Below are 27,570 nucleotides of genomic sequence, written 5' to 3' on the forward strand. Positions count from 1 at the left end.
AGGAGCCAATGTGAGAACACAACAGGAGATGCCGCCATTGCCCATGTGCTGTGTGTGTCTGCTTAAATTGTGGCCCCTTTATGGCTCAGATATTAATATAAATGTTTTATTGCCAACTTGAACTTGAAATGTATTGTTGTCTTGTCTTCTATTTTCATTTGTAACCAATTCATATTTAGTTGATTGTCAGTATCCAATAAACGGCTCCAACATTATTTGTCTATTTAATGTTAATTCTTACTAAAGGGTTTAGCCTCAGTGTACGTTTATTTATAGTGCATTTAAAAAACTGAATGGATCAGCTCGGTCGTCTGAGCTGTGTGGACCCACCGGGCACTCACCCCTGCGGAACCATCCTTTTGTGGGTGTGCTCTGCGCCTCACAGGCCTCGGTGGCTCTGCGCGCAACAGCAACGCATCGCCGCGGCTCCGATCAGGAAGTGGATGTGAAGAAAATAAGCGACTGTGGAGGTAGGATGACATAGAGGGGGAGAGGTGTAAGAGAAGCGAGCGGAAAGAAAGAAGAGACCATCGGAGGGAGGGATCGACCCTGTTTCTGGACCTGCACTGAGCTGCTGCCCTCTGGGATATATATTCCACTGCGCCGCCAAAAAATGCTCATAAAGGAATTGTAAGTAACTGTGTGTGCATGTGTGAATGTGTGTGAGGGAGAGAGAGAGAGGGAGAGAGAGTGTGTGTGCGAGTCCATCCGTCTGGTTTCGCAGCGCTGACATTGTGACCAGTCGCCCTGGAGTGGAATTACCAGAGAGCGGCAAGGGTGATGTCGACAGCCCGTATCTGTGTGACTCCATGTCAGTCACCATTGTCCACGCACACGGGTCTCCATCACCCTGATGCGCTCCCTGAATAAAGCGAGGGAATATGAAGCAGCAGGGGCTGTAGTTGCATCAGCAGCCGGCGCAGGCAGGCAGGCATGGCTGTGCCCTTCACATTGAGCATCACAAGCCCTCCAGTGAAATCGGGGGAATAAACTGTCACTGCGGTGAATCACAATGTTCCCCGTTTGTCGTGGTGTTAAAATGACGGATGGTGTGATGAGAGTTGTGGTGCATGATGGAGGGACGGCTGGTGTGCGCCGCGCCGTGCCAGCGTCCATCCATGTAAGCCGCCGTGGCCATGTTATTGATTCGCGCTGAAGGTGAAACGACTGATGGAGCGTTTACCTCTGGAGGAATGGGGGATAGCGAAGTGGGTGGTGAGCCTAGGGTGGAGGGATGCAGGGGAGTTGGGCAGGTGTTGGGGAGGCAAAGCCTTGGCACAAAAAAAAGGCAAATGGCGAGGTTTTGACGCACCACTCGGGCTTTCTGAGAATCTGACAGCTGGGCCAAGGGAACCGGATGGAAAGATAAAGTGGGATCTCGCGTGCAAAGGGAGACACAGTGCTGTAACACATAGGCCTCAGTGTGCTGTGAGGACAACTGACAGAGGCCTACATATGAATCAGCTGGTGGTCAGAATAAAGGTTAAGGCCAATACCATCCTACTTCATCTGCCATTCATGGGCATTATACTCTTACACCATAACCATCAGCTAATGAAGTGGCCTGATATTGGCCTTCAGATGAAAAATCACATATTAGTAGAGTGTTGACTTCAAACATGATGATGGTTCCTTCATTTTAATTCTCTTAGCCATTGTGCCTCAAGGAGCTATAGTGACAAACCTGTAGAAACTCATCTGTCTCATTTCCTTTACATTTTTGGGGCGACAGTATAATTTCAGAAATATCTGACATTTTTTTCTATAAATCTTTAGTGTATAATATATATTTGTCCCATTTCTAGTCATTAATGTATTTCCATTGTTTATATTTTGCAGTTTGAGGTCATAGGCTACTGCACAAATGTCACCCACAGGAAGCTTCTACAAACACTATCTGATCTTGATAAATCTATAATTATCAGAGTGTGCATGGCTAAAATGGGCATAACATTTGTCAACATTGATTATTGTCTTGATTTCTCACCACGTATATTTATTCAATAAATGGCTGTGCACAAAAAAGCCATGCTGGAATCGGGGGTGATGGCATTGGCTAAAGATCTGGAATGATTAGGGAGAGTCTGGGCCTCAGCGGTCCGCCTGGAAATTAATTAAATCGGTCATGATTAAATGCTGAATGCACTGCACTGTCAACACGTGGGTACAGAGAGAGGTCTGTACATGCAAACACACACACACACACACACACCAAGATACCATCGTGGGGGTCAAGAGATAGGGAATCGATCCATGTCCTACTGTAGCACAGACAGGTTTTTTCGACTCAGTCGTGCTCACCTGAACCACTGACCTAAATAACTCCTGATCCAATTTTTTCTGCTCTTCCATGAGCTTTGCCGGGTGTTCAGCAATATCCTGTTCGCTGTATGATGTGATGAAGAGAATGAATGAATGAAAGAAAGAGCAGCAGTGGAGGAGGAAGTACAGAGTGAAAAAGAGGAGAAGAGGAGAAGACAGAAAAGAGGAGTAAGGCAAGAGTGGTGTTTGTTTCCTTAAGCAACAGGAAGACACCTGATATTTCTGTCGAGACAAGGCAGAGCAACCAGGGGACTTAAGTCCTCTAGTTTTACTTCAGCCACAATTAAAATAATACTCCGTATTTAAAATGTCTGAGTTTGAAGTTTGCCACATGCTACACTAAAGCCAAACAACTAAAACTCTGAATCAACACATCATTTACTTTCCTTTCAAAAGTGAAAGAGATCATTGTTTAAAATCAGACTTTTCAATGATATCCTGTGGGTATGAATGAGAGACTGTATTCATCTTGAAGTTCACAGCACCAACAACTGACTCACTAAGTGCAACATGTCACAAGTAGCTCTATGTTTCATTGTTTCACTGCTGCCACTCTGGCCCATTCAGTGCAGGCATGGATGTCATTATGTTGTGTGGTTTACCGACTTATGTGTCAATATTTCCTGTTTGATTTCCCAACATTCTTTTCTGGAATGAAAGAATGTCTGAGACAGACAAAATATGTCAAAAGGAACACATGAGCCACAAAATCCGTATTAAATATTAATAGTCGTATTTATAAACTGTGTACATTCGTTGTTCTGTGTGTTATTATATTTTACATCTCGTAAACATCTGTTGCAAGCACATGCATGGTTAGTTTGAACCCATTGTGAGGTGCTGGTGTTCATCTGACCTGCAGATGTATTTCAAACATTTTCTGTAGCTATAAAGAATTTAAGGAGTAAAACAATAAAATGTCAAACATATTGAGCACATGGGTTTCATGTTAAAATAGCAGCGCATAAATCATTTAGGAAACATCAGGATCATGACACAGACCTGCAGTCGAGGAGCAGAAAGATAGTTGGTTAGCTCTGAGCAGAGCAGCTTTTATAACCCTAATGTTAAAATGTTAGCTTCAATTTAGATATGAAATAAACAGCTTCCTTTATGGTAACAAAAATAACATTTGTTTGTATTGGCCCTGACAAAGATGTAGTTCAAAGTGCTGCATCAGTGCAAAAACAAAATGTAATGATCTTGCACCTTATGTTGTCTTTATGATATAAATATATTTAAATAACTAATTATAAATCAATGTGTATCTAAAACACAGCATCCTCTTATCTAAAGTGACCTTCGTCATCAACCTTGTTAATAGAACTGCTCAGAAGGTCGATGTGAAAAGCAGACCTCACACCTCTGCAGCTTTTGAATTTGATCTCGGCTTCTTTCCTGCTTCACTGAAGCATGTTCTCATCTTCTCCTCAGAATAGCAAAGAATAAATCATCTATTCTCTCCTGATGACTCAGTGTCACAGTGTCAAAGTGAAATATGTGAGATCCATACGTAATTGGCTGCTTGTTCTGTTCAGTTTTGAGGCCGTGTGGGAATCTATCATCCCATTATTAATAATAACAAAGGATAGTGTGTTGTAAAGTCCACTCTTTGGTGAAATCCCTCAAAAAGCTGAACTTGTGAAGTGCTTTTCTGGGAGCACCATGATTGTTTGATCGTTATCTAGTGTGTGTATAGCTCATCTACTCTACATGTGCTGAATCCCTGTAGCTTTACTGCAGCTCGTCTAAATAGCGTCAGAGAACTGATCTCCAGACCTGTATTGAGCTGAATGGTTAAAGATGTCGTGTCCTGTGGTCAGTGTGTCACTCACGGGATTTCTTCAGGCTAATTCAGTCCGAAGAGCACGAGTGTCTTAACATAATGTCAGTAATGAATTTGTAACAGGGGATTTTTGCTCACACAGTCCTGTACCATTATCAGTCTTCAGGGAAAGTAATGTGAGAGTAACTGGGTCTGAATGTCCTGTTTCCTTCACTGCATTAATGGTATGAATGAGTTTAACAGAATCAATGCCACTGAAAAACACAAACAAATACATTATGTAGAGCTCAGTAAAGCAACAAAGCTTTGGTTGATCGATACATTTTGATGTTTGTGATTAACTTTCTTTCTTCTTTCTCTTCTAGTCGAGTGATTCTTCCCATCTCTGTGGAAGAGGTAAGTTTTATTTCAGCATATGTCCCCAATGAATGGAAGTCAATGAAAATACCTGATAAGATAGCTGTGTGAACCTTGGTGTGTATGTGTGGTCCAGGTATTACTCATGTGGTGGGGACCTAAATCTGTTTATAATGTCACATTAGGAGGCGTCGTCTGATTATGGGGACAATAATCAAGTACCCAGAACATAAATCATTAAAGTTAAAGATGAAGACATGCTTTAAGGTTACTGTTAAAGTTCTGGAAATGTTTAGGTTAAGGTTAGATTAAGGTTGAGGTTTATGGTAAAATTGAGTTTAGGTTTGGGTTTAGGTTTAGGTTTAGGTTAATGTGATGGTTACGCTAAGCTTAGCACAAGTACCTGCCGTCACTAAAACTGTTTTTTTCTGGATACTGTTTGAAGTTTTATACGTGTATACATATTTAAATATGCACTGTAAGACTACAACTTTATTTTCAGGAGTGGTATATACAAAATGCAGATATGATCACCTTAGGTTGCAAAGTCTTTTGATTCAGCACGGTCAGCAAAGTCTTTCACCGTCCTCGTCCTCTTTTCTCTGGGTGTCTTTCTGTCCCCTGTTATCCTCAGTTCCATTGCACTTTGCCGTTCTATTCAGGCCTGCATGTTAAATGAGTCACCTGAAACTACTTTCCTGACACTGTGTGTCTGTGTGTCTGTGTGTTTGTATCTTCCTCGTCCTCTGCTTTACATTTGTGGATTATTTGCACTTACATGAGACACATTTTTCTTTTGGTGGAGACATATTGCTACAGACAGGATAAATATTTAAAGCAAATAATCTGTTCTTACACACACTGAACTGTCTCAGGTAAAGAAAAACCTGTTTGCAGTCGAGATTAGCATTACACATCTTTTTACACATATATACAGTAAGTGTGTATACAGTGAAATACAATAAATATAAAATATATAAACTGTAAATAAAGATGGAAGACACGCCAGCTGCTTAAAAATGAAGCCAGTGTCTCCATCGCCCCCTAGTGACCGGTTGGCCCCCACCATGTTAGTCGATGGGACACGGACCAAACCAAAGATTAAAGTACATTTTCCCAAATATGTTTTGTGATTGGTCGAACGTGTGCAGTGGAGGGACCCTGCTACCACAGCTCCATCCCACAAAATGTGCAAGACGGCAGGAAGAGACGTGTCGTACATCTTTATATACAGTCTATGATAGAAAATACATCTTGTACATGTTCCTTTTGAGTTACATCCTATGCAGAGTTGGAAACAGCCTTTGGTGATGCTCATTTTCTATCTACCTCAAAACCACGAGCCAGCGGACAGAGCAAAATATAAAAATATAATATCATAATAAAATATCTTGATTCCCTCAGAGGCTTTAGATCTACACATGTTGCTTCTCATTAACTGTGGTGATAGCGTCGTCATATGTCTGGATATTAAGTCAGGTTTTGTCTCAGTTGTGTCGTCAGCATGGTGTGTCACGAGCTTAAAAAAGCTTTTTATTTGTCTGATATGTGATCTACAAAGCCTGAAGACAGCTGAGTAACATCCCACTGTCCCTTGAACCACATGTGCCTCCTCTGCCCTTCACATCACATCCCACCACAGCCTCATCTTCAGCACTCTTCAGATATTTGCCACCACATACTAGATATAGAAATGTGTTATTTGCTCAAAACCTTAAAGGAATACAAATTCATACGGCATTTTTTTATTTAGATTCTTTCTTTGATTTAGATTCCTTGCCCTCTCCACCATTAAATTCTATTTTTTAAACACATCACAAGAGGTTTACATCTTCTTTTTGGAGGTGTAATTTTTGAGTGTTCCAGCTGTTGATAATTCACTGAATTGAATTTGCAGTTTGTTAACTGGACGTAGAGTCGTCCCACAAAGCCAGGTGGACTTCTGTTTGTCCAACACTGTAACTGAGGAGGCTTTGCTGTTCCTGCATCTCATTTATTTAGCAGCAGGTTGCAGCTTCTGCAGCTAATTTAAAAGGAACTTGCCTCCAGTTTGCATCTGACTTTCTCTTTGTTGCACAGTATGTGAAGGTCATTTGAACCAGTTTGGCACAGATAATCAAGACCTTCACTCTTTTTTGTCTTTCCTTGCTGTGGCTGCAGAGGAATCACTTTTAAAACACACTAAAGGTCACAATTAAAAGTGGCAACATCTGTATAGAAACCTTCCTGTTATTTACTTATTCATCTTCTTAATGTCATTATTATTCAGCAAATTTAAACCATCTCGTCCCACTGCAAATATATCTAAGCCTCTTTTCACTATCCCTGCTATTATAATGATATATGTTTTGCCAAAGTCTAATAGTTTTTTTCTGTATGGTCTGAAGAGAAGACGCTTTTCTGGAATAATGTTTTTTACCAACATCAAACATTTTTACAGGATGAATCGAGATGTTAATGGAATTTTACCACAGACAGTAGCTTCAGTATAAATCCATGTCATCCTTGATATTTATTTATATTGCAGTTTATTGTTGTTTTTTTTTTACAACATTTGTACATTTATTGTAAAACACTTAGAAACATATAGATCCAATGGATGCGTTTTTGTCACTTCCCGTATTTTCCCAGTTTAAAACACACCTTGATCCTTTAAAGTGAAGAAAGGCTAAATGTTCTCATTAGAGGTTCCCGAGGCGACAGGAAATCACTTTGACATTCACATGTACAAAAAAAATCTGTTGTGACCAGATAATTATACTACCTGTATATCTTCAACAAATATGAAGATGATGACTTTTAAACTAATTCAGATTATTTCAAATCAACTCTGGGGGAACAAAGGGAACTGATGCTTCATTATTATTCTTTCGTATTATTGAATGTACACACATGTAACCTGTTGTGTTGTCATGGTTTGATTTTACAGAAGAATAACGGTTATTTCTTATCTGTAGAAATAAAAAAGAGAATGATTCCCACTACATCAACTTGTCCCATGTTTATGGATGTTATAAGTGTGTCTGTGCTGTGGTCCAGCTTTGTGCAGAGGTTACATGGTGGATTAGAGGTGATTAAGAAATGAAAGGAGCCATTGTCCTGTGTTCAAACACTCCCATGCACACATCGGGATCAGGAAGAGGGGGGGTGAGGGGAAGAATAGGATGACAGTTTGTGAAAGAGGAAATAAATTGGGGCGCAACATAAAATTAGATGTGACAAGAAGAAACTATGCAGAACAATAGTGTATGGGAGAGATTTGGAGGATTCATTGACAGAGTATGGTGAAGGTAGTGATCACGGATAAGATGAAAAAGTAATCCATCACTTAAGATTGAAAAAGATGAGCTGGTTACACAAAGGAGAATAAAAAGGATTTTTTCTGTGTGAATGTGAAAGCTCACTAATCTTCAGGATGATACAACTCTTACATGCATTCATTAAGGGAAACCTGAGGGGGACGTATTCTTATGCCTCCCTGTAAACACTCACACTGTGTGTTTCTACCTCAGTCCAACCTCCTTCTATTTCTCTTTTATTTCCAGTACCAGGTTGGCCAGCTGTACTCTGTGGCTGAGGCCAGTAAGAATGAGACGGGTGGAGGAGAGGGAGTGGAGGTGCTAAAAAATGAGCCCTACGAGAAAGACGGAGAGAAGGGACAGTACACACACAAAATTTACCATTTGCAGAGGTAAGTTCATTCATTTAATTCAAAGATGAATTCCTAGTTCAGTTCATGTGGTGTAGTAGGCTGTAAATGAGCAATACTTTAATAATAGTTAAATATTATGAGAAATATATTGTTATCATACCTACTGTACATAGAGGTCAAATAAAGACTGAATGTTAGAGCTGTTTCTAAGTTGTTTAATACCAGGGGAAAAGAAATCATATACTTTAGATTACTTTGTGATAAGAGTTGACTATAGGTCTGGTCAAGGTACCCTACCTATGTACCCAGTCTCTCCTGAATTCAAATTTAGTCAAATAAGTAGAAATATAATTTTTTTAATAATTATTTCTTGTTTTTTTTCTCTTTCCTGCAGTAAAGTGCCATCATTCGTCAGGATGTTGGCTCCATCCTCTGCTCTCAATATCCACGAGAAAGCCTGGAATGCATACCCATACTGTCGCACAGGTAACTCAAACACACACACACACACCATTTACTAACACAAACTACACACTTGCACACATGCATCATCTTCAGAACCCACCATATATCTAATGCTGCATACATGAATGCATTATATTCATAATTGCAGCACCAGTTATAATTAGCTTTTTAGGAATCAGATAAGGCTCATTTTTACTGAACCAAACCAGGATTTCTTATCTGTTGTCATCACACTTGAAGTAAAGGGAAATGATGATGCTCAACTTTTTCATGTGCACTTTAATCCTGGAATAGTGTCAAAGCAAATGACTCAAATTTTAAAGGTCACATAGATGCTGATCTGTCCATGGAGTTAATTCTCAAAGTACCCTCTCTCTCTCTCTCTCTCTCTCTCTCTCTCTCTCTCTCTCTCTCTCTCTCTCTCTTACTCTTTCGTCTGAGTCTCTGTCACCTTGAAGGAGTAGTTGAATAATTTACTGTGTGTCCAGTGAGAAGAGTCATGCAATCATTCGAGCCTTTCAGGCTGAGAACACACACACGCACACTCGCACACACACATATGCGTGTCTCTCTTTAGTTGTGAGGACACTCATTGACATAATGCATTCCCTAGTCCCTTACCCTAACTAAATGCCTAACTCTAAACCTAAAACCAAGTCTTAACCCTCAAAAAGCCAGTTTAATTTGTGAGGACCAGCAAAAATGTCCTCATAACATTAAAATGTCCTCACAATGATGGTACTGAACTAACATTGGCCCTCATAACTATAGATAGACATTCCCCCCACACTCACATGTACTGCTATCTTAGGAAGAACACTCATTGACATAAAACATTTCATAGCCCCTTACCCTATAACCCGAACCATCCAAACTAAATGCCCTTACCCTTACTAACCCTAAGCCTCAAACCAACTCTTAACCCTCAAACAGCCCATTGAAAAAGTGAGGACTGGACAAAATGTCCTCACTTTTCCAAAAAAAACACTCACTGACCATTTCCATTCAACAGTTGTCCTCTACCTTTTATTATATTACTATTGTACCACCCTAATTACTAAACGCCTCATATTTTCTTTCTTTCTCTGTTTGCTCCTACACATCCTTTCACCCTGCTCTGCAGTTATCACTGTAAGTATTATTTTTACTTCCGTGCTTTAAATGTCATGTATGTCGACAAACAGGAAACTGTGATTCATGTAGAGGCAGAAAATTAACCTGAAAGTGGAGAAAGAAATCTGATCCATTTCAGTGACATAGCAGCAGCAGGGATAGTCAGACACTATTACTTTGTGTGTGTGTGTGTGTGTGTGTGTGTGTGTGTGTGTGTGTGTGTGTGTGTGTGTGTGTGTGTGTGTGTGTGTGTGTGTGTGTGTGTGTGTGTGTGGCATTTATATTCCTCTTCACTCTGGTTAACTTCTCTTTTCTCTGCAGAACGAGTATATGAAAGATAACTTCCTGATCAAGATTGAGACATGGCACAAACCTGACACAGGACACCTTGAAAATGTAATTACAAAAGAAGAGAAGGTGTATATGTATATGAGCTGCATCTGGAATGGACATTTGTGTTGGTTTATGGATGACTTAAAACAATGTACAAGACAGAGAGGGGCTAACTTGACACCACTAATGCTTCATTGTAAATCATTCTATATCTCACAATTTTTTTTTTTTACCATTTCCCAAACTTTTTGTCTCCTACTTAAAAATGACTTTCTTGTCCAGAACACATGGAAACAAGCCCCTTATTTAAGCTCTCATTTTCACTTGCATCATCTATGCTTTCAAAAACATTTCGTGTTTTCGTTTGCTGCCTGCAAAGACTTAATTCTGCATCTATAGCAGAGCTCTGTGGTTCTTTCTTCAGGTTCATGGTTTGGATGCAGAAACTTGGAAAAAGGTGGATGTAGTCTATATTGATATTGCTGACAGAACCCAAGTGGAGCCGAAGGTAAATATGTTTAGCTTAAGATTTTATTCACATCATTGCAGAAACTAGATCTCTGACTTCTTGTGTCACCTCATCCACGTGGTTCACTCTGGTTTTTCCTGTGTCTCTCCAGGACTATAAGCCAGAGGAGGACCCATGCAGGTTCAAGTCAATGAAGACCAGCCGAGGCCCTCTAGGACCAGACTGGAAGGTACAGTGTCTTGTTGTAAATGTTGATTGAGATATATGATAAACTAGAATGGCACTCATCAGAGCGCATACCTCCACCAAGGCCAAATAGTCCCCTTTTATGCAATTATGAAATCTCCCCTTGGAAAACAGTAAAGATAATCACAGGGTGAAAGAAAGTGAGGTGATATCAAATTCCTGGATCAGCGCCCTGATCCAGATCAGCACCATGATGTAATGTTTTGTGGAACTCCATCTAGTATTTAATGTGTAATCTTGCTTCCAAACACACAAACAAACCAATAAACATGAAGGGGAGGAAACAGAGACCTTCGACTACATTGCTGTTACTATCAATTAACAAAATAAAAATTAATCACTTCTTGTTGCTTAGCAACTGTGTCATTTAATCAGTGTTGAAGTACTTAGCACAAGACAAACCTTTTGTATAGCGTAACCTGTGACATAGCTTCTTTTGTGACTTTGTGGGTTTTAACGACCTGTGGGGGAGTTAAACAAAACTATAAACAGCCACTTACAGAATATAAATGTGAATATATTCTAGTATTTGTTACCTCAGTATATTTAAGTTTAACTGTTTTAGGTCAACAAGCAACAAACTAAGTGGATGAATAAATAAAGCTTTTAATATATCCTGTCCAATGTAGTGTACAGAAAGCTTTGAAAGACCATTTAAGCCAACAAAATGTGAAAACTTTAAATGATTCAAAACGTTAAGAACATTTTTTTGCTTTTGTATTGTCAAAATGTATTGGTGAATATTCATGAAATACATTCATGGAAATTAATCTTAAATTTATGAATGAAAAATGTTGAACTTGTTAACAATTGAAATTGACCTGTATGTACGTGTGTGCACTTGCAGAAGGAACTTCCTAACAAGAAAGACTGCCCACACATGTGTGCCTACAAACTGGTCACTGTCAAGTTCAAGTGGTGGGGTCTGCAAAATAAAGTGGAGAACTTCATTCAGAAGGTTTGTTCACAGCTCAGACCATGATGTTGTTGTCACAGGAAACTGGTGTTGGTTCCCTCCCTGGACAGTATTTTGACAGTGTGTGTGTGTTAAGGACTGTTGAGCCACTGTGTGTCCTGTGCATGCAAACAGTGGATACAGTGTCTCACATCCTGACAGCTTGAAGTAGAAGTGGAAAAGTTCCACACCATGCTGCATATACGTGCTGTACCAGCCTCTAGTGGATAAACAGGGTAAAGCAGGATGGAATCAAACATCTCTGATAATCACACAGCTTCATTTTTATTGTTCGTGCTTGAAAATTCACTTTCTCCAAACAGCTATATGACTATATTTTTCATTTCCTGTTCTTCTCAGCAAGAGAAGCGTTTGTTCACTAATTTCCACCGTCAGCTGTTCTGCTGGATCGACAAGTGGATCGAATTGAACATGGAAGACATTCGCCGTATGGAGGAGGAGACGCGCAAGGAGCTAGATGAGGTTAGCAAAAAAAAAGAAACCAGAGATCAAGGCCAGTACGTACATATAAACACATTAGTAGAACTAAGTTCAAAACATTATCTCAGAGTCCTAAATCAGGAGAGGGTGTGAGCTCTCTTGCGTTTGAGTAAGGGTGTGATTTCTATTTTGTCGTGTAGATGATATGTTTGTGATGTGTTTGCCAGATGAGAGTGAAGGACCCAGTGAAAGGGATGGTGGCTCTAGAGGACTGAGGCTGTGTCAGACTGTGAATGCTGCTGCTCATCAGGTGAGAGGAAGTCTTTTGTGAACCCTTGGTATCCATTTGTATTCGTGTTAGTACTCGCGTTAGTGTTTTCAGGCTATTTTGCCTCCAAAAATACACGGCTCCGGGTGAAAATGACTGTATCTTAGGTCGCTAAATGCAGTGCAGTGTTCACCAGCTTGTCACTGACTGTGTCTGTCTGCTGTCCAATGGTGTTTAGGGGGCTTACAGTCAGCGGCAAGCAAAGTTGATGTCACTGGGAATCAAAACAGTAAAGTTATGGCGTCAGAAGACCAGAAAAATGAACTGAAAGAAGCTAAAAAGCTCTGTACAGTTGGATGGCAATTATCTGTGGGTTCATCACCATGGGCAACACCTTTCACATTCACATTAGAAATTCACAGACATTTGGTCTACTGTTATTGTAACAGTATTAATTAATGCTGCGTTAACAGATCCTGAGTGAAAACGTGCTACACAATATTAATAACATATTCAGCTTTTAAAGTCTTTCATGAGATGTGGCTGCATATTAGAAAAGCATACTGATGAGGGGTAAAACGATTCCAGCAGTTTAGACAATGTCAGTGTCTTGTATCCTTGCTCTTACCAGTTTGTGTCTCTTTCAGACCAGAATACCCAGACACCAGCGGATTCACATCCTCCCTCTCCTCCAACTGATACAACACCTGATCGGTCGGTCCAAACTCTTCCTCTCCCCGGTGCAATCTGGTTTTTGGGGACCTGGACCCAGTAAACTCCCAGTTTTTCAGACGACATCCCCCACCCCATCCCACCTCCCCCCAGTCCCATCCGTCTCTCTTTGTTTTTCCATCCAGCGTCCCCATCTTAATAATTGCTCTGAGGCCTCCGGTAGCAACACTATAGATTTTGTCGGTCAGTCCTCTCTTTCTCTCTCAGTCTCTAAACCGTTCTAAACTACAGAGAATATTGTCATATACTCTGCAATTTAGGATTTATTTCTACTTAAGATATCCCAATGTGTACATATACAGTATATCGGGGAGCTGAATAATTGTATTGAAATATATATATAAATATATAAATATATATAAACAGGGTTTTTAAAATGATTTTGTCCGTAAGTTTGTCTGTGGATGTTTATTCTTCCAGACCAAGATGTGTCTGCTCAGTGTTGATCCTGTGATAGTTTTTTTTCTCGTTTTACTTTTATTTCTTATTTTTCTGGATTTATCGTAGTACCTCCCTTCGCTCCATTCGTGTCATGTTTTATGCAGTGGGTTTTTCCTCCCTTTTGTTGCTCAAAATCAATTTGCAAATCTACAAAACCGCAGCTGCACGGTCGCAATTGTGCTCAGAGTGTTATGTTGTGTCTGTTGTGCTCCTGGCCTACCACATAGGATTTTTTCGCCGTATATCCCGTAATATGTTGATGCATTCATTAGGTTTTTCGGCTGCTTTGTGAGTTTGTGTGTGCGTGAGAGTGTATGTGTGTGTAGGTGTGTGTGTCTCTGTAGTAATTGTAGGTCTTCAAGGTTTCCAGCCATATTTTTTATAATTTTTCCTTCACCAGATCATTTCTAGCTCTTCAGTTTCTCTTCAAACAGTACAGTAATGCACACACACACACACAAAGAAAGATTCTCTTCTACAAAGATAGAAGATGAAATGTGTGACTCTACAAAGGAAAATGCACAGTAGACATTTAGGAGTGTAGAACTTGCTCTTTTTTCTCTTAGTCTGACAATCTTTCCGTCCACATCAATCACATGTTAAATGAAAAGCTTGTCAATGTGACGGCGATGTTAAAATGAACAGCCATCAAGGATATACAGTGCAGTAGATAGAAAAACAAATGTTATTTGAAAACTTTACGCCATCTGCGTGATTTTTTTTGCCCTGTCAACCATTCTGTCATTCCTCCAGTGGATAAATGGTATTATCCAGTGATAGCAATAACTACCATGACACGTTGGTTCTCACCTTTTATCATGGCAAATCCATTTTACTTAACATTTTGTTTCTGTCATGACAACAGCTTCAGTTAAACAGGGTCCAAGCTGAGAGTCAAGTTGTTGGTGAAATTATTTATTAAAGTCCTGGTTTGAGTTTGGATGAGGTGGGTTTTTTTCTCCTGCTGGAATCTGAATCTGTTGTTTGTGACAGTGTGGTTTTTTCGGTATATGCATGAGTGTACATGAGTGATGTACGGTGGCATGTCTTGTTGAAGAGATCTGATGCTGGCTGATTAAAGAAGGGAGGACGTATATTGAAGCTAGAGGAGTGATAACATGCATTATACCGCTTCCTCTTGTTGATGTCTGTTTGGCCTCCTTTGTCCTCAGTCACTTTTATTTTCCTCTTTTCCACCATTTCCTTCACATCCTCCATATGTTTGTACAGTGTGGGAACTTCAGAGAGAAAGCAACAGACAACCATTGGTATAATGCTGCTGACACAGGTATTCACTCAGAGTTAATACACTGGGATTATGACAAAGTGTCAAATTACTGCCATCAAAACATGTATTTATAGTTTTAAGCACTTAAGTCTTTATTAACCCAATAGATTACATTGAGATTTGAGGATATAGTAAATGGATAAGTAAAAATAAACTGATATTTTGCATTAATGACTCAATCATATATAAACATATTCACAGTCCAGAGGCATTTTATTAGATCAATTCAATTTACCCAAGACTTTACAGAAGAGTATTGCATCACTTGAGAAAAAAGGAAATTATCTTATAAATTCTGAAAAATAGAGCAGATCTTTTTTCTCATGTGAATCGATACACTTACGTAACAACATTGAAAATCTGCTCTTTAATAACAATCTCATGGCACTTCCTCCATGTCTTGATAAAGTATCTGTTGCGTCCTCTTTAAAGAAAACCCACTGTCCCCCAGATGTCCAACCTCCCTCCTCCTCTCTCTGTGTCCATCAAGCATCTCACTCACTGTCATTGATGGGGCTACCAACTGAATCATGGAGATTTGTGGACGTACTGTATGTACTGACTTTGTAAATAGAAAATAAAGTAATGTAGATGAACACATAAATATATATATATAGACCAGACTGTCCTGCCAAAACCTACAGCACACCCTCTGGTACTTGATCCTCTTGTTCCGTCCGTCCGAAATCTTCAGCATCACACAGACCAGAGTGACCGAGTTGCTCACAGAGGTGTTGTGAGGATGTGTAGAGATATAGTCGTAGTGCTGATAAGACCATTTCGAGGAGTATTGTCAGCTGTAGACATAAGTAAATGCATTCTTACATATTGTTAGTGATTTTTTTTTTGCTGGCTGCAGATTTTTAGGATGCGCCAGCAAATTAGTGGAGAGAAAAAAAAAGCGAAGCAAAAAGCCTGTTCACTACTTCCTCCCCTCACGTTCTTCCCTCCTCACAGGGACCATGTCTCATTGACAGGACAGTGTATAGATATATATTTTTGTTCTGAGTGTTGTTGTACCTCTGTTGTCGGTCTCTGAACTACACTCGCCTCTCTCTCATGGAAAAAAGGAACGTACTGTATAACGGCAGCTTGGGTCAGGCCATTGATCCACATTACTCGCGGATGGTGTCGGCACTACAAGTGGAGCCTGGGTTAGATTTGGATAAGTTTTGCCCCGCTTGTGATTTGTGATAGAGGGAAGTTACTCCTCTAAGCAGAAAAAGTAGATCCATTTTAAGAGCCTGACACACCACACAAACCGGCGAGAGAACGTGGTTTAACAGAGACAATCTCATAGATATCTGTTGTTAGATTCCTCAATTTATAATCAGAGTATAAAACCAAATGATTTCACAATGAGTCCAAAACTGTTTTGAAATTGTTAAATCTCTCGCTCTCTCTCTCTCTCTCTCTCTCTCTCTCTCACTCCTGTTGACCTGTCTCCTGTTTTCTTTCTTTTATTGTGAATTTGTGCCTTTTTGTCATCTTATCTTCCAATAACACTACTGTACATTGGAGACGTAAGAAATGAATAAAAAGAAGCAGAGCTACTGTACAGACGCTTTGACGTGAATGTTTTTTTTTTTTTACAAAAGAGCAATCAAGGCAGGAAGTACAATGATACTGGATTTCAGGTAATTATATGTATGTTATGCTCGTAATAAAACCTATGCAGCAAGCTTCCCACAATTACAGAAAATTATCATAGTCGGAACAGAAAAATCATATTGCAATTTTTACATATTTTACCTATATATATATATATATATTCATTTTAATTAGAATTAATATATCAAAAAGATTAGTGATTTAACAATTTGCTGGTGAGAAAACAGAAAAAACACTTGTGTTGAGTGTAGCTGCTATATGCACCCACACACACACACACACACACACACACACAGTACAGGCAGGGTAAAATTAATCAGGCTTTGGATGGCAAAGATTACTTTAAATCCTGATTATGAGGCAGAAGAGGAGCCAAGACCGAGAACTGCAACATGTTTAGGGGGACCTTGATGAGACTAAGCAGTTTGTGGGTGTTTGAAAGGAAATCTTTTCAACAAAAAATATTTATGAAACATTGATTATGTTAAAAAAGTGCTGATTAAGCAGACGTTTCATAACCTTTAGGACTCAAAGCATTGTTTTCTTTCTTATTTCTCCAAGCTATATGTATTTAATATTTAACAAATATGTCATTAAACTATATGTTAAAGGACAGATTTTATGTCGTGGGGCACTGTCTAACAGCAACAAAGTTCAGAGTCTGAGCTTTTCTGTGTGGATTTCTTTTTTTTTCATATTCCCATGTATGCGTGTGTTTTCTCCGAGTGTAAACACATCCAGTTTAAGTTGATTTGCAACATTTAAATGTCTGTTTGTGTAAAAGTGAGTGTCTCTGATTGTCGAGACCAGGCACACCCTGGACAGGTTGCCAGCGTATTGCAGAAACATATAGAAATATAGTCATACAGACATTTTATGGAATCAATTAACTGTTTCTCATTTTTAAAGGCCCATTCAAATGTGTAATCTTTTTCCTTTTTACACCACTCCAGCATTTATAAACATCACCTCTTCTGACTTGAGGTCTTTTTTCTCAATCTTTGCTAAACTCAATGAATTATGTTGTTAAAACAACACTAGCATTTTAACAGCTCTCCCAGCATGCAATGTTAGATGTACAAACCTAATATTTATTATTAATCCATGACTGAATTGTCCAGAATCATTGCCCTTTAAGAGAAAGTCTAGGTTTTATTGTATTAACATTGAAATGGAGTGTTGCAGAGCACCAAACATTCCATATATGTTGAGAAAGTTAGGGATTATTTATGAACATACAAAGAGGGCTTTAATGCAACAAACGCCATGCGTCATGGTGACATTCAATAAACAGACATGTCCATTCATGAATGAGATAATACTTTCTCACTGGATTGTTAGCCAACCTGGGATAATAAGCTTGATCCGATGTTCCGCTTTAAGTCCAGAGCAGGTTGTGTGTGGGACCTTGCACCCAGGAGGGGAACAGCTGAGCGCAAAGTAAAGGCAACCGAGAAGAGAAGAAACAGTCAAACAACGGGGCTCACCGTCGGAAAGCAGATCGAGTCTCTCGACTCCCCTTTGGAGATCTTCATCATCTGTGCCCAAGGGGTCTGCAGCTTTTTCCAGACACCACAAGAGAGAGACACAGCTAAAGGTACTGGATGGATGGTGGTGGGGGGTTATTTTCAGCAAGATTTAATGTCACATAAGAGGACTTCTGTTGAGAACGTATGAGTCATAAACAGGTAGGACTGTCCATCAGGGTCGAAGAACGAAGAAGAAGTTTTTAAGACTGGACAATCAATTGATTTAAGAAAAAAATCCAACATTTAGAGAAACTGATAGGTTACATTTCAGCAAAATGATTGGAACCATTGTGTAACTTTGATAACCAAAAGATGCCAGCCTATATAGAATCCTCTCCAGAAAACGTTGTCTTTACAAGTGTGTGCGTGTGTAGACAAACCCTATTAACAGTCACTCATCTTTTGACGGTGTGTCCCCAAAAACTGGTCCCATTGTGGCGCTAAACTTCAGGTTATGAGGTTTCTGCAAATATCACCTCAGCTAAAACTTTACCAATGTTTATATTGACTGTGACTTCAATATGTCAATAAATATGTTAGCCTTAGCGACTTGTTAGCTTGCAAACATAGTGAAACATTTAGCAGCTAAAGAGCCACAGGTTCATTTTATGGGGACATAAACAGAACTGAGGTGAGGGACTGTGTGACTGTGAGTGAAACATTAGTTTATGTCAATGTTGTTAATGTGTCTACTGTTACTGTTTGCAGCTTGCTATGCTGCCCCCAAGTGGTCAAAACACCAATTAATGCAACTTTAACCGTTGTGTTTGCATGCGCCTGTTGGAAATTAATCAAAATTGTCAAAACTGTCTGTGATGCAAAGGCCTCAACATACAGGCTTTTCTAATGTGGATTTCAATGGAAGCATTTAAAAATATATATTTAAATGAACATTATATATTGATACTCTGAAGTGTTCTCCCTGTTATTTGCTCTTTTTCTCTGAGACCTTTTGTTTTTTGGCCAATATGCTGTATGACCCCACAGCCAAATATCTATTATGGAGATATAAAAAAGTATTAAAAAAATTTCTTTAATACATCAGGAACCTTTTCTTCCACTATCACAAAATCTGTGTAGAGATGGCTCTTAAAGTAATGTGCTTTTACATGTGACCTTCAGGTCACTCTCACATGGAGGAAGTAAAGCGTGATTTGACATGATTACAAAACCATTTCAGAAATGGCTTTCAGGCATCCCGGTCAGGTTTGGCTTTTGTCTTAATTTATTGGGCTCAGGCTCTATTATTGTCCTCGTGTGTCCTGTTTGTTCTCAATTTGTTTGGGCATGTGTGTATGTGTGTGTCTGTGTATCTGCAGGGGAGGAAATGAGCACTGGAAGATTTCGAAGTGGTGGGAGAGACAAGTGCAGGTAAGATCAACATTCACCTTTTCTCCCATTTAGATCTCTTTTTCTTCTATGTCTAGAGACAACAGAGAGAAAATGGCAACGAAAGTAATTCTATAGCCACAGAACGAGTTGCATGTGAGTCCAGAAAAAGAAGGTTGGACCCTCCTGTAGTTGCCTAACCAGTACAAATTTAAGCCAAATAAAGTATTTTCCGGGCTCTGTGATAAATCTGAAACAGTCTCCCTTCATCATTTCTCACTGGACCAGTGAACCCCCGTCTCCACTTAACACTTCTGCTCGCTAAAGAATGTGTCCTAATTCTCTTCATGTGACACTGTTACATGATGTAACAGGGAGAACTGGGGCACCCAAGATTAAGGGGTAATTTTCCCCAAGCCCATTTCCACCTCTCTTTTCTTTTTCATCATACAGTACCAAACTTAAAACACAGACATTGATTACTCATATAAATATGTTTTAAAATTTAATTGGTTAAATGCCTTCAGGAATTTCATTTAATGATGCAGTCCTTAAATAAAGAAATATAATTGCTGTGTGATTCAGTGCATAGGGTCAGAATCAAATGTTCAGTGTTTAAAGGCAAAATAAATTTGTCTTAATATGTAAATCATTGATGGCAGCAAGTTTGCCAAAAATTAAATAAGGAATTTAATCCCAAAATAAAAGGTCACATTAAAATTAATAATTTATCAAGTCTATAAAGAGTCAGAGCCTTGATTGAACTTTCTCGCAGTATCTAATCCCAGTCATTGTTCACAGAGTAACACATTCTCTAATTCTGGCTACTTAACTCTGAAACTTAACGTCTCACCTAAGTACACCAAAGTATTATCCACATTCATGGTTTTGAAATCAAAAAGCATCTAAATATAAATCTATGTGAAATTCAGAGTCACAGATTGCTTCATGTATTATGACCTTCTAAATCCATTATGTAAATTTGTCCACTATCAACTGTGCTGCAACATTGAAATTAGACGAAGCTATTAAAGCCAAAGCCGCATCATTTCCATTTAACCCCCACCTCAATCTGGGTTTACAAAGATAACCTTTCCCCTAAATGTGGAGGGGCTGGATTGAGGCCAAAAGAAGCTAATGCTATTGTGTACTGATGTCCCGTCACTAATGCACGGCTGTAACTGCGGAGCAGTGGTAAGTGTACTCAGCTGATGGGGAGAACGCTGGTTGAGTAAACCTCTTAGAGATCTGAACGGTTGCTCAAGTCTTGCAACAATACCCGCAAGGATGGAGGATCAGCCCCTGGTCCTCCTTTTCTGCTCCCCTGTGACTCACGGACAAACACATTCACATGCCAGCGATTATGATCCAAATCGGTCTCGTTCTTGCCCACATTCCTGAGTCGACCCCACTGCTTTGTGAATCATTGCTCCATCGCTGCCTGATCACACCGGACTCTGCCACAGAAAGGATTACACCAACACAGAGGCACAGAGTTTTTTTCATCCTGGTCAGTTTGGAGGACCTGAAGCAGAAGCTGCCTGAAGCACCTGCAGAGAGATTTGAAGAACAGGGGGAAACGATTCACGTTACTTCCACTGGTCTGAGCAGAACGAAGGCCTCTCTCATCAAATGGCTGCAAACAAACCAACTAGAGTCTGAGTAGGAATCAAGCCAAGAGCGTTTTGTTTCCTGGACGCTGCTCATTTCCAATTTAACGTTTTTATTTGAAGAATCTCAAATAACTTTTAGGACAGAGCTCACATCAGGAAGACCTTATTTTCAGTCTAATATCCAAAGATGGACCCCTTGACAGGCAGCCCTCGTTTGCGCTCAGACAGCATGAGCAGCTCTGCATCTCAAGGCTCGAGGTCCAAGGTGCTCCTCCGCCAGCGTCTGGCCCAGCTGCTGACCTGCATCGAGGACCTGAGCTCTGACGATGAGGCCAGCGAGGAAGTGTCCCGCTCACTGGACGAGGCGTTTCAGCTCTGTGGAAGCTACATTCCCACTGACGCATTCAGGTTGATTTTGAAAAATGTGGATATCAAAACTTTATTTTTACAAGTTATGGAAATATTCAGACAATTGTGATTACAATTTCAAGGGAATGTGACCTATGTAACTGATAATAGTTTGTATTTTCTGTATTTCCATCACTTTGATTAATTACTGTCATTAACCAAAAACACACACTTCCAGGCTGCACATGGTGACCTGGAACGTGGCCACGGCAGAGCCTCCTGAAGACGTCAGCTCTTTGCTGCAGCTGGATGTCCAACCCCCCACAGATCTCTATGTGATTGGGTCAGCAACAAAATGTGGAACCTGGCACTTAATTTGTCACATTGGATATGACAGAATGCCAGTATTTGTAATGATTTGATGTGTGTGTGTGTGTGTGTGTGTGTGTCAGCCTGCAGGAGGTGAGCTCTTCGCCTGTGAGGTTCATCTCAGACCTGTTGATGGAGGACTCATGGAGCCACGTCTTCATGGACACACTGGCCCCCAGAGGATTCATCAAGGTGAGAGCAGACAAAGGCAGGATGAGGGAAACTAGTGTGTGGACTGATGTTAGTAAAGATGTGTGAGGAAACAGGTGTAGGTGAACAACTGGTATAAATAATACTAACCTGAGGCCCTACTGTAAAAAATAACAATAATAATATAATAGCTTATACTGGGTTGTTTCACTTTTTCTAATGTCCACACATTGTGAGTTTTTTAGCTTTTCATTGTATTTGGCTGTGTCTGTATTTTTAAATAAACTACCTGAAGAACAACTCATGTTTTTTCAAAATCATCAAGCCAAAAAAAAATTACAGAAATAGAGGATTATTTTCCACTAAACACACCTCTCATACGTCCGAGTACTTGAATTGTTAACTTTACTCACAGCAGCCTGAATAACCACTGGGTTATTGACAATGATTTTAAATTCTCATTCTATTGTTCTCTGGTGTCTACGAGGATATTTAAAGGGTGTAAGGAAAAAACTTGTCTTGCTTTTGTTGACGACTGAGTTGTAAAACAATACTTTATTTTGTAATGGATCACTGCACCTGTACCTTTTGGTGTCTTGTATACCAATGAGGGTTGATCATATTTAACATAAATTGATAAATAATCCTGCAGTGTATTTGATACAATAATGTAATTCATGATATTCCTTTAATAGAATTTGAAACTGAACAAAACTCTCACTCTCTCTCTCTTTGTCAAGGTGACATCAGTGAGGATGCAGGGTTTGCTGCTCCTGGTTTTCGCCAAACAAGTCCACCTCCCCTACATCAGAGACATCCAGACCACCTACACTCGCACCGGCATCTTCGGCTACTGGGTAGGAAATCACAAGGCGAGCGCACGTCAGCTCTGAGCCTCAAAGATGACAACAACATGGTTAAACCCAGCACACCAGGAATCCCACTAGCATGAGATGCGGTGGAGTTTAAAGAAACTATGAAAGGCCTATTGTGTTTGTTTAGTGGAACATCAACAGCTTTTACTGAATGAAATCTCAAACAAAGAACACTCAGTGCTGGAACTGGTACATCCGAGGAAAACACCTCCACTACAAATGGTTGAATGCATGATTCAAGTTAAAGGAAAAACTTTATTTGATCAGTTTTTTTTAATTGATGCTAAAACTGGGAATCAATAAGTGTTCTTGAAATAGTATGTGTGATTTTCTTTTTGGTAAATACTGCAGTAGATGTCATGATTGTCTGTATTGATTCATGAAACACTGTGATCTACTTCAAATACTCATTTACATTCCTCCCCCTCTGTTTATCTGTGTTAGGGTAATAAAGGAGGAGTGTCCGTGCGTTTCTCTTTCTACGGCCACATGGTGTGCTTCCTCAACTGCCACCTAGCAGCCCACATGAACTACGCTCTGCAGCGCGTCGACGAGTTTGAGTACATCCTCGAGGCGCAAGATTTTGACATCAGCGAGAGCCCACACGTGCTGGACCACAAGTCAGTGCACGCACAAATGCACTGTGGAACATATGCACTGAGGGGTTGTTGAAAGGCAGTTGGCTCCATCCCTCTCTCTCTCTCTATCTCTCACAGGGTGGTGTTCTGTCTCGGTGACCTGAACTTCCGTATTGCAGACCACGGCTTGCACTTCCTACGCTCGTCCATCAACAGTGGACGCCTTAATTTACTGTGGAGCAAAGACCAGGTGATGTGCCAAAATGAGCACAAGCGCACGCACACTCACGCACAAACACTATAATTCTCCCTTGCCAACTTCTGTCGTGTCTTTGCAGCTCTTGATGATGAAGAAGAATGAAGCGTTCCTGCAGGAATTTGAGGAAGGCCCATTAAATTTTAAACCCACCTACAAGTTTGACCGCAACTCTGACACCTATGACACCAGGTAACCTGAGCTTCAAACAAGTCGCCAAAACAGACACACACTTTTCAAACATGCATCCAAACTTCATCTGTACTTCTCTTCCCATTTGACTTTTTTGCACAGCTCTCCGAAGACATGGTTTGGTTTTAAGTAAGACCTCTTTTGTGTCGCATGCCGCACGTTCTCTTATTTCTCAGTCACCGCACCATCTGTCCTTTTTCCCCAAAGCTTTAGCTGACACGTCTTTGGTTGGTATTTAACATGCACCCCCTGAGGCACACAGACAGAAAACCAAAGCAGAGAACCCTGATGCATAGATGCAATTGGGAGCAGCTCTTTCTGTGAGTCATATCCGTTCTTGACATGAGCGCCGTGTATGTGTCTCTCTCAGAAAGAGCACTGTGGCGCTGCCTCTAACCATGTACAGACCCAGGCCCCTGCAGCGTTGCAGCACCACCCTCTTCTTCCTCCTCACCTCCCTCACATGGGGGCTGCTCTCTGTCTGGTTGGGGGCCTGGTACAGGGAGCTAGACCCGCCAAGGTGGGTGTCTCCATAGACATGCCCTGTTATTTACATAGGATAGGTTATATAAACATAAAACCTACAATCACAAAATAAGTGGAGACACTGATGTAAATGACAAGACAAAAAGGGGTTTAGTAAACTAATCACCATGATGAATTTCAGATGTGATCTGCAAATTCATGAAACCGGAGGCGGCTCCCTCCTGCACCCGGCACCCCACTGTTTGTTCCTGCATTATGTATGTCTGGCTTTTTATAGTGAAAGTGCTTAGACATCAGCTATATGTCATTATATATCTGTCATTTCTTCACAGCATGCTACAGCTCTGCATCATGTGTTTGTGTGTGTCTGGTTTCTGTTTCCCATATTTTTGTATCAAAATAAGAATTGCAAGTTAGGTTGAAATGAATACTTCACACATGTGGTTACCATTAGAAACAGAGTATAACTTTTCAGCCTGTGGTACCAACACCTGTCTTTGCGTTGCTCAGTGGCAAGAAGAGGAAACCTGCTTGGACAGATCGGATCCTCTGGCGCATCAAACCCAAAGACCTGCCATCGGAGGATGATGAGAAAGCATCGACTTCTACCACCGATGGACAGGATGAATATCCAATCATGGTCACCCAGGATAAATACACTAGTGACATGAGCTACGGAGTCAGTGACCACAAACCTGTCATCGCAACCTTCAGCCTGGAGGTGAGAGCAGTCCTAAATACCACCACTAAGTGAAGGGGTTTTTTTTGTCCATTGTCAAAACTTATCCTCCTCTTGTTTTTCCATCAGCTGAGGAAATGCTTTGACACCCCGATGGTGCACATCTCTCCTGTGGGTGTATGGAGCGGCGACCAGGATGCAGTTCTTACCTACACCGTCCAAGAGGACTTCATGTCCTCCACATGGGACTGGATTGGCCTGTACAAGGTACTGAGACAGACATATATTGAAAAAGAAAATGAATGATAAAAGACAGATCTGACCTCAAGAGGTTGATGTCCTGCAGGTGGGATTCAAGAGTGCGTCCGACTATGAAACCTTTGTTTGGGTGAGGGAGAACGAGCTGCCAGAGACAAATGAAGTCATACAGGTAAATAACAAATTAGGCTTTAGCATTATATTGTTTATAATGAAAATAAGTTATGAGTGCAGGCTTCGTTATCAGACACGTGTGTGTTGTGGTTGCAGATATCTGTGGATAAGGATGAGATCCCTCTGCTAGGTGGACAGTATGTTTTGGGTTACTACAGCACAAACATGGGAAGCATCATTGGCCTTAGCTCAAACTTCCAGGTGAGTCATCTCTCAGTTACTTATTATCATTCCTCCACTGACATAATAGTAATTAATATTCACTGTTATAATGTCAGAAATAGATAAAGGCAAAATATGGCTCCAGTAATGAACATATAATGGAATTTCTAATGTAAAGAAAAACTATTCATAAACATTGCACTTTACAGGCGAGTAACAGCAGAGCAATAATATTGAATAGCAATAGGTTATACAGGTGTGCCGAATATAGAGGTTACTGTATTTCCAGTAGTTAATGTGCATGGCAGTAGGTTGGTTCGTTTAAGGATCCCATCTTTGTTCTGATCTTGCAGATCCTGGAGTCAAAGCGTGCTGTGATGGAGGGTCTCGTTCCTGAGATCATCAACGGGATCAACAAATAAGAACAAATTCATCACAGTGCCACATCGTGTTCCTCTACCAGCAAATCTATACAGAACTGAACTTTCAGATGCCTCGTGATCAACTGGATACATGGATACAATCTTGTACTGGATAAGCTGACTCATTAAATAACATCACATGTACTGGAATATTTGAGTTGTTGAATTTTGCATGGTAGGAATTCACCTTAAGTCAGATTCAGTCTTGCTGGAACAGTTCCTCAATAAGTGTTGTGAGTTTTTGCCTGTTAGAGCAGAAATACAGGAATAAACATGCCGAACAACAAAATTCCTTTAAAAGCAAAAGGTGTGCTTAAGTTTGGTCTTTGAAAGTCGTGCAGAATGACCTGTCAATCACACGGAACAATTGTATAGATAATGTTGCCCGTTTTACTTTATCTGTACTCTCTCATAATACAGGAAGATGCTGTCTTGCTATCAATTGTTTGCAGCAGCTATAAGACCCACATTTCTTGGGGTGGAATGATGAAGATGGGAGAAGATTTAAAAATATATTGTACAAATGAATCCCTTGAAGAACATGTAACGTTGATGTGGACTTTCACACTGAGGTGTTTTGAGTCATATATTGCTTTATGAACCATTATCTGTGTGGTAATGTAAAACGTATGTGTATCATGACAGAGTATAAGGTGAGGAAACATCAATCGTAATAGATTTATATTTTGAATTTACCTGTGATTTAAATATTTCAAATATTTATCTTTCTCTGAACTTCACTGTAGCTTCTTATTTCAGTCAAATGTCTGATGTCTTTTCAAATCCAATGCAAAAATGATCAAAGACAAACAAAAGTGTCAAAATGTCTGTGTGTCAAAATGTCTGTGTGTGTGTTGTAGTGAAGTTGGTATATTTGATTGACTGATTAATTGTGTGTGTGTGATTATTATCACAACAACAGAAACTTACCCTGGTGTGTATTAGGGTCTGTAGTTTTATTGGTAATGAAAAGGAAGTGCTTGCTTTCAGTAAGCTCTGGAAACTGTATCTCATCTGTGATGGCAGTGACCCTTTTTTAAATGTGCTGAATCTAAATTATCAGCAGCTCTTAACAGAAATTGTATTTATATATTATGTATAGTCTACATTTCAGGGATTTACTGTGCATCTGGAGCTTGCAAGGAAATACGAGCCTTGACTTAATGCTTGATGGATACACAAGGCAAGTGGAGGTTTCATTAAATTAATACGTTTTATTTCTCCCCTCTAAGCACATTGCCTTCACAGAAACAAAATTGGAGAAATTATCTCATACCTTAATAATAATTTCCATATCTGGCACTTCCAATCCCATAATTACGAAATAATTGCAAAACAATTTTCATAGTTAGGAAAAAAGACATTGTTATATTTGATATTTCTTGTAAAAAAAAAAGGGCCTACATGTGTTCAATCAAGTGAAGACTTTTATTGCTTTTTCAAAACACACAGAATCATATATACATATTAATATTTATCTAGCTATGAGGATAGAAAAAAGATTTAAAGTTTTTTTTAATCATTAAATTCAAAGACAGAATCAAATACATGCAACATATCATCACATAAAATTCATAACAAAGGATAGAAAACACAAAGTCTAGGGACATGTCATGTCTCAAAAAGGTCATAGGGAGATGACGGGGCACTAAAACAGATTTATAAACCAAG

The 27,570-nt window shown here is 39.9% G+C and overlaps 2 protein-coding genes across 7 annotated transcripts; both read left to right on the forward strand.

Annotated features, from left to right (window-relative positions):
- Window positions 1-373: 373 nt before the first annotated feature.
- Window positions 374-16,431, forward strand: pitpnab (phosphatidylinositol transfer protein, alpha b). The gene is made up of 12 exons (XM_069509945.1): window positions 374-630; window positions 4,474-4,504; window positions 8,011-8,156; window positions 8,512-8,603; window positions 9,706-9,713; window positions 10,017-10,091; window positions 10,453-10,536; window positions 10,649-10,726; window positions 11,591-11,701; window positions 12,059-12,181; window positions 12,367-12,449; window positions 13,055-16,431. The coding sequence occupies exons 1-11, from the start codon at window positions 614-616 to the stop codon at window positions 12,412-12,414; spliced, it is 813 nt and encodes a 270-aa protein (XP_069366046.1). The 5' UTR covers window positions 374-613; the 3' UTR covers window positions 12,415-12,449; window positions 13,055-16,431.
- A 1,401-nt stretch (window positions 16,432-17,832) lies between these two features.
- On the forward strand, window positions 17,833-26,726 carry inpp5kb (inositol polyphosphate-5-phosphatase Kb). Of its 6 annotated transcripts, none has more exons than XM_069509940.1 (14): window positions 17,833-18,076; window positions 19,328-19,379; window positions 21,537-21,641; window positions 21,751-21,859; window positions 22,558-22,674; window positions 23,137-23,312; window positions 23,409-23,520; window positions 23,609-23,718; window positions 23,821-23,847; window positions 24,715-24,925; window positions 25,013-25,150; window positions 25,230-25,313; window positions 25,412-25,516; window positions 25,831-26,726. In XM_069509940.1, exons 1-14 carry the CDS (start codon window positions 17,848-17,850, stop codon window positions 25,897-25,899), a joined length of 1,644 nt encoding a protein of 547 aa, XP_069366041.1. In that variant the 5' UTR covers window positions 17,833-17,847; the 3' UTR covers window positions 25,900-26,726. The 6 variants fall into 6 exon arrangements, with proteins under 6 accessions (XP_069366041.1, XP_069366039.1, XP_069366042.1 ...); XM_069509938.1 differs by lacking the exon at window positions 23,821-23,847 and adding an exon at window positions 24,089-24,238; XM_069509941.1 differs by lacking the exon at window positions 23,821-23,847.
- The last annotated feature ends 844 nt before the right edge of the window (window positions 26,727-27,570 follow it).

The sequence above is a fragment of the Paralichthys olivaceus genome, chromosome 15 (genome assembly GCF_024713975.1).
Source record: "Paralichthys olivaceus isolate ysfri-2021 chromosome 15, ASM2471397v2, whole genome shotgun sequence".
NCBI classification, from domain to species: Eukaryota; Metazoa; Chordata; class Actinopteri; order Pleuronectiformes; family Paralichthyidae; genus Paralichthys; species Paralichthys olivaceus.

Bases quoted from the DNA above. Each gene is read 5' to 3' on its own strand.
- pitpnab (XM_069509945.1), top strand. The intron at 10,537-10,648 runs GTAAATATGTTT...GTGTCTCTCCAG, and splicing joins GAACCCAAGTGGAGCCGAAG to GACTATAAGCCAGAGGAGGA. The intron at 10,727-11,590 runs GTACAGTGTCTT...GTGCACTTGCAG, and splicing joins CTCTAGGACCAGACTGGAAG to AAGGAACTTCCTAACAAGAA.
- inpp5kb (XM_069509938.1), top strand. From the start codon at position 17,848: ATGTTCCGCTTTAAGTCCAGAGCAGGTTGTGTGTGGGACCTTGCACCC. The intron at 24,239-24,714 runs GTGGGTGTCTCC...TGCGTTGCTCAG, and splicing joins AGGGAGCTAGACCCGCCAAG to TGGCAAGAAGAGGAAACCTG. The intron at 25,517-25,830 runs GTGAGTCATCTC...CTGATCTTGCAG, and splicing joins GCCTTAGCTCAAACTTCCAG to ATCCTGGAGTCAAAGCGTGC.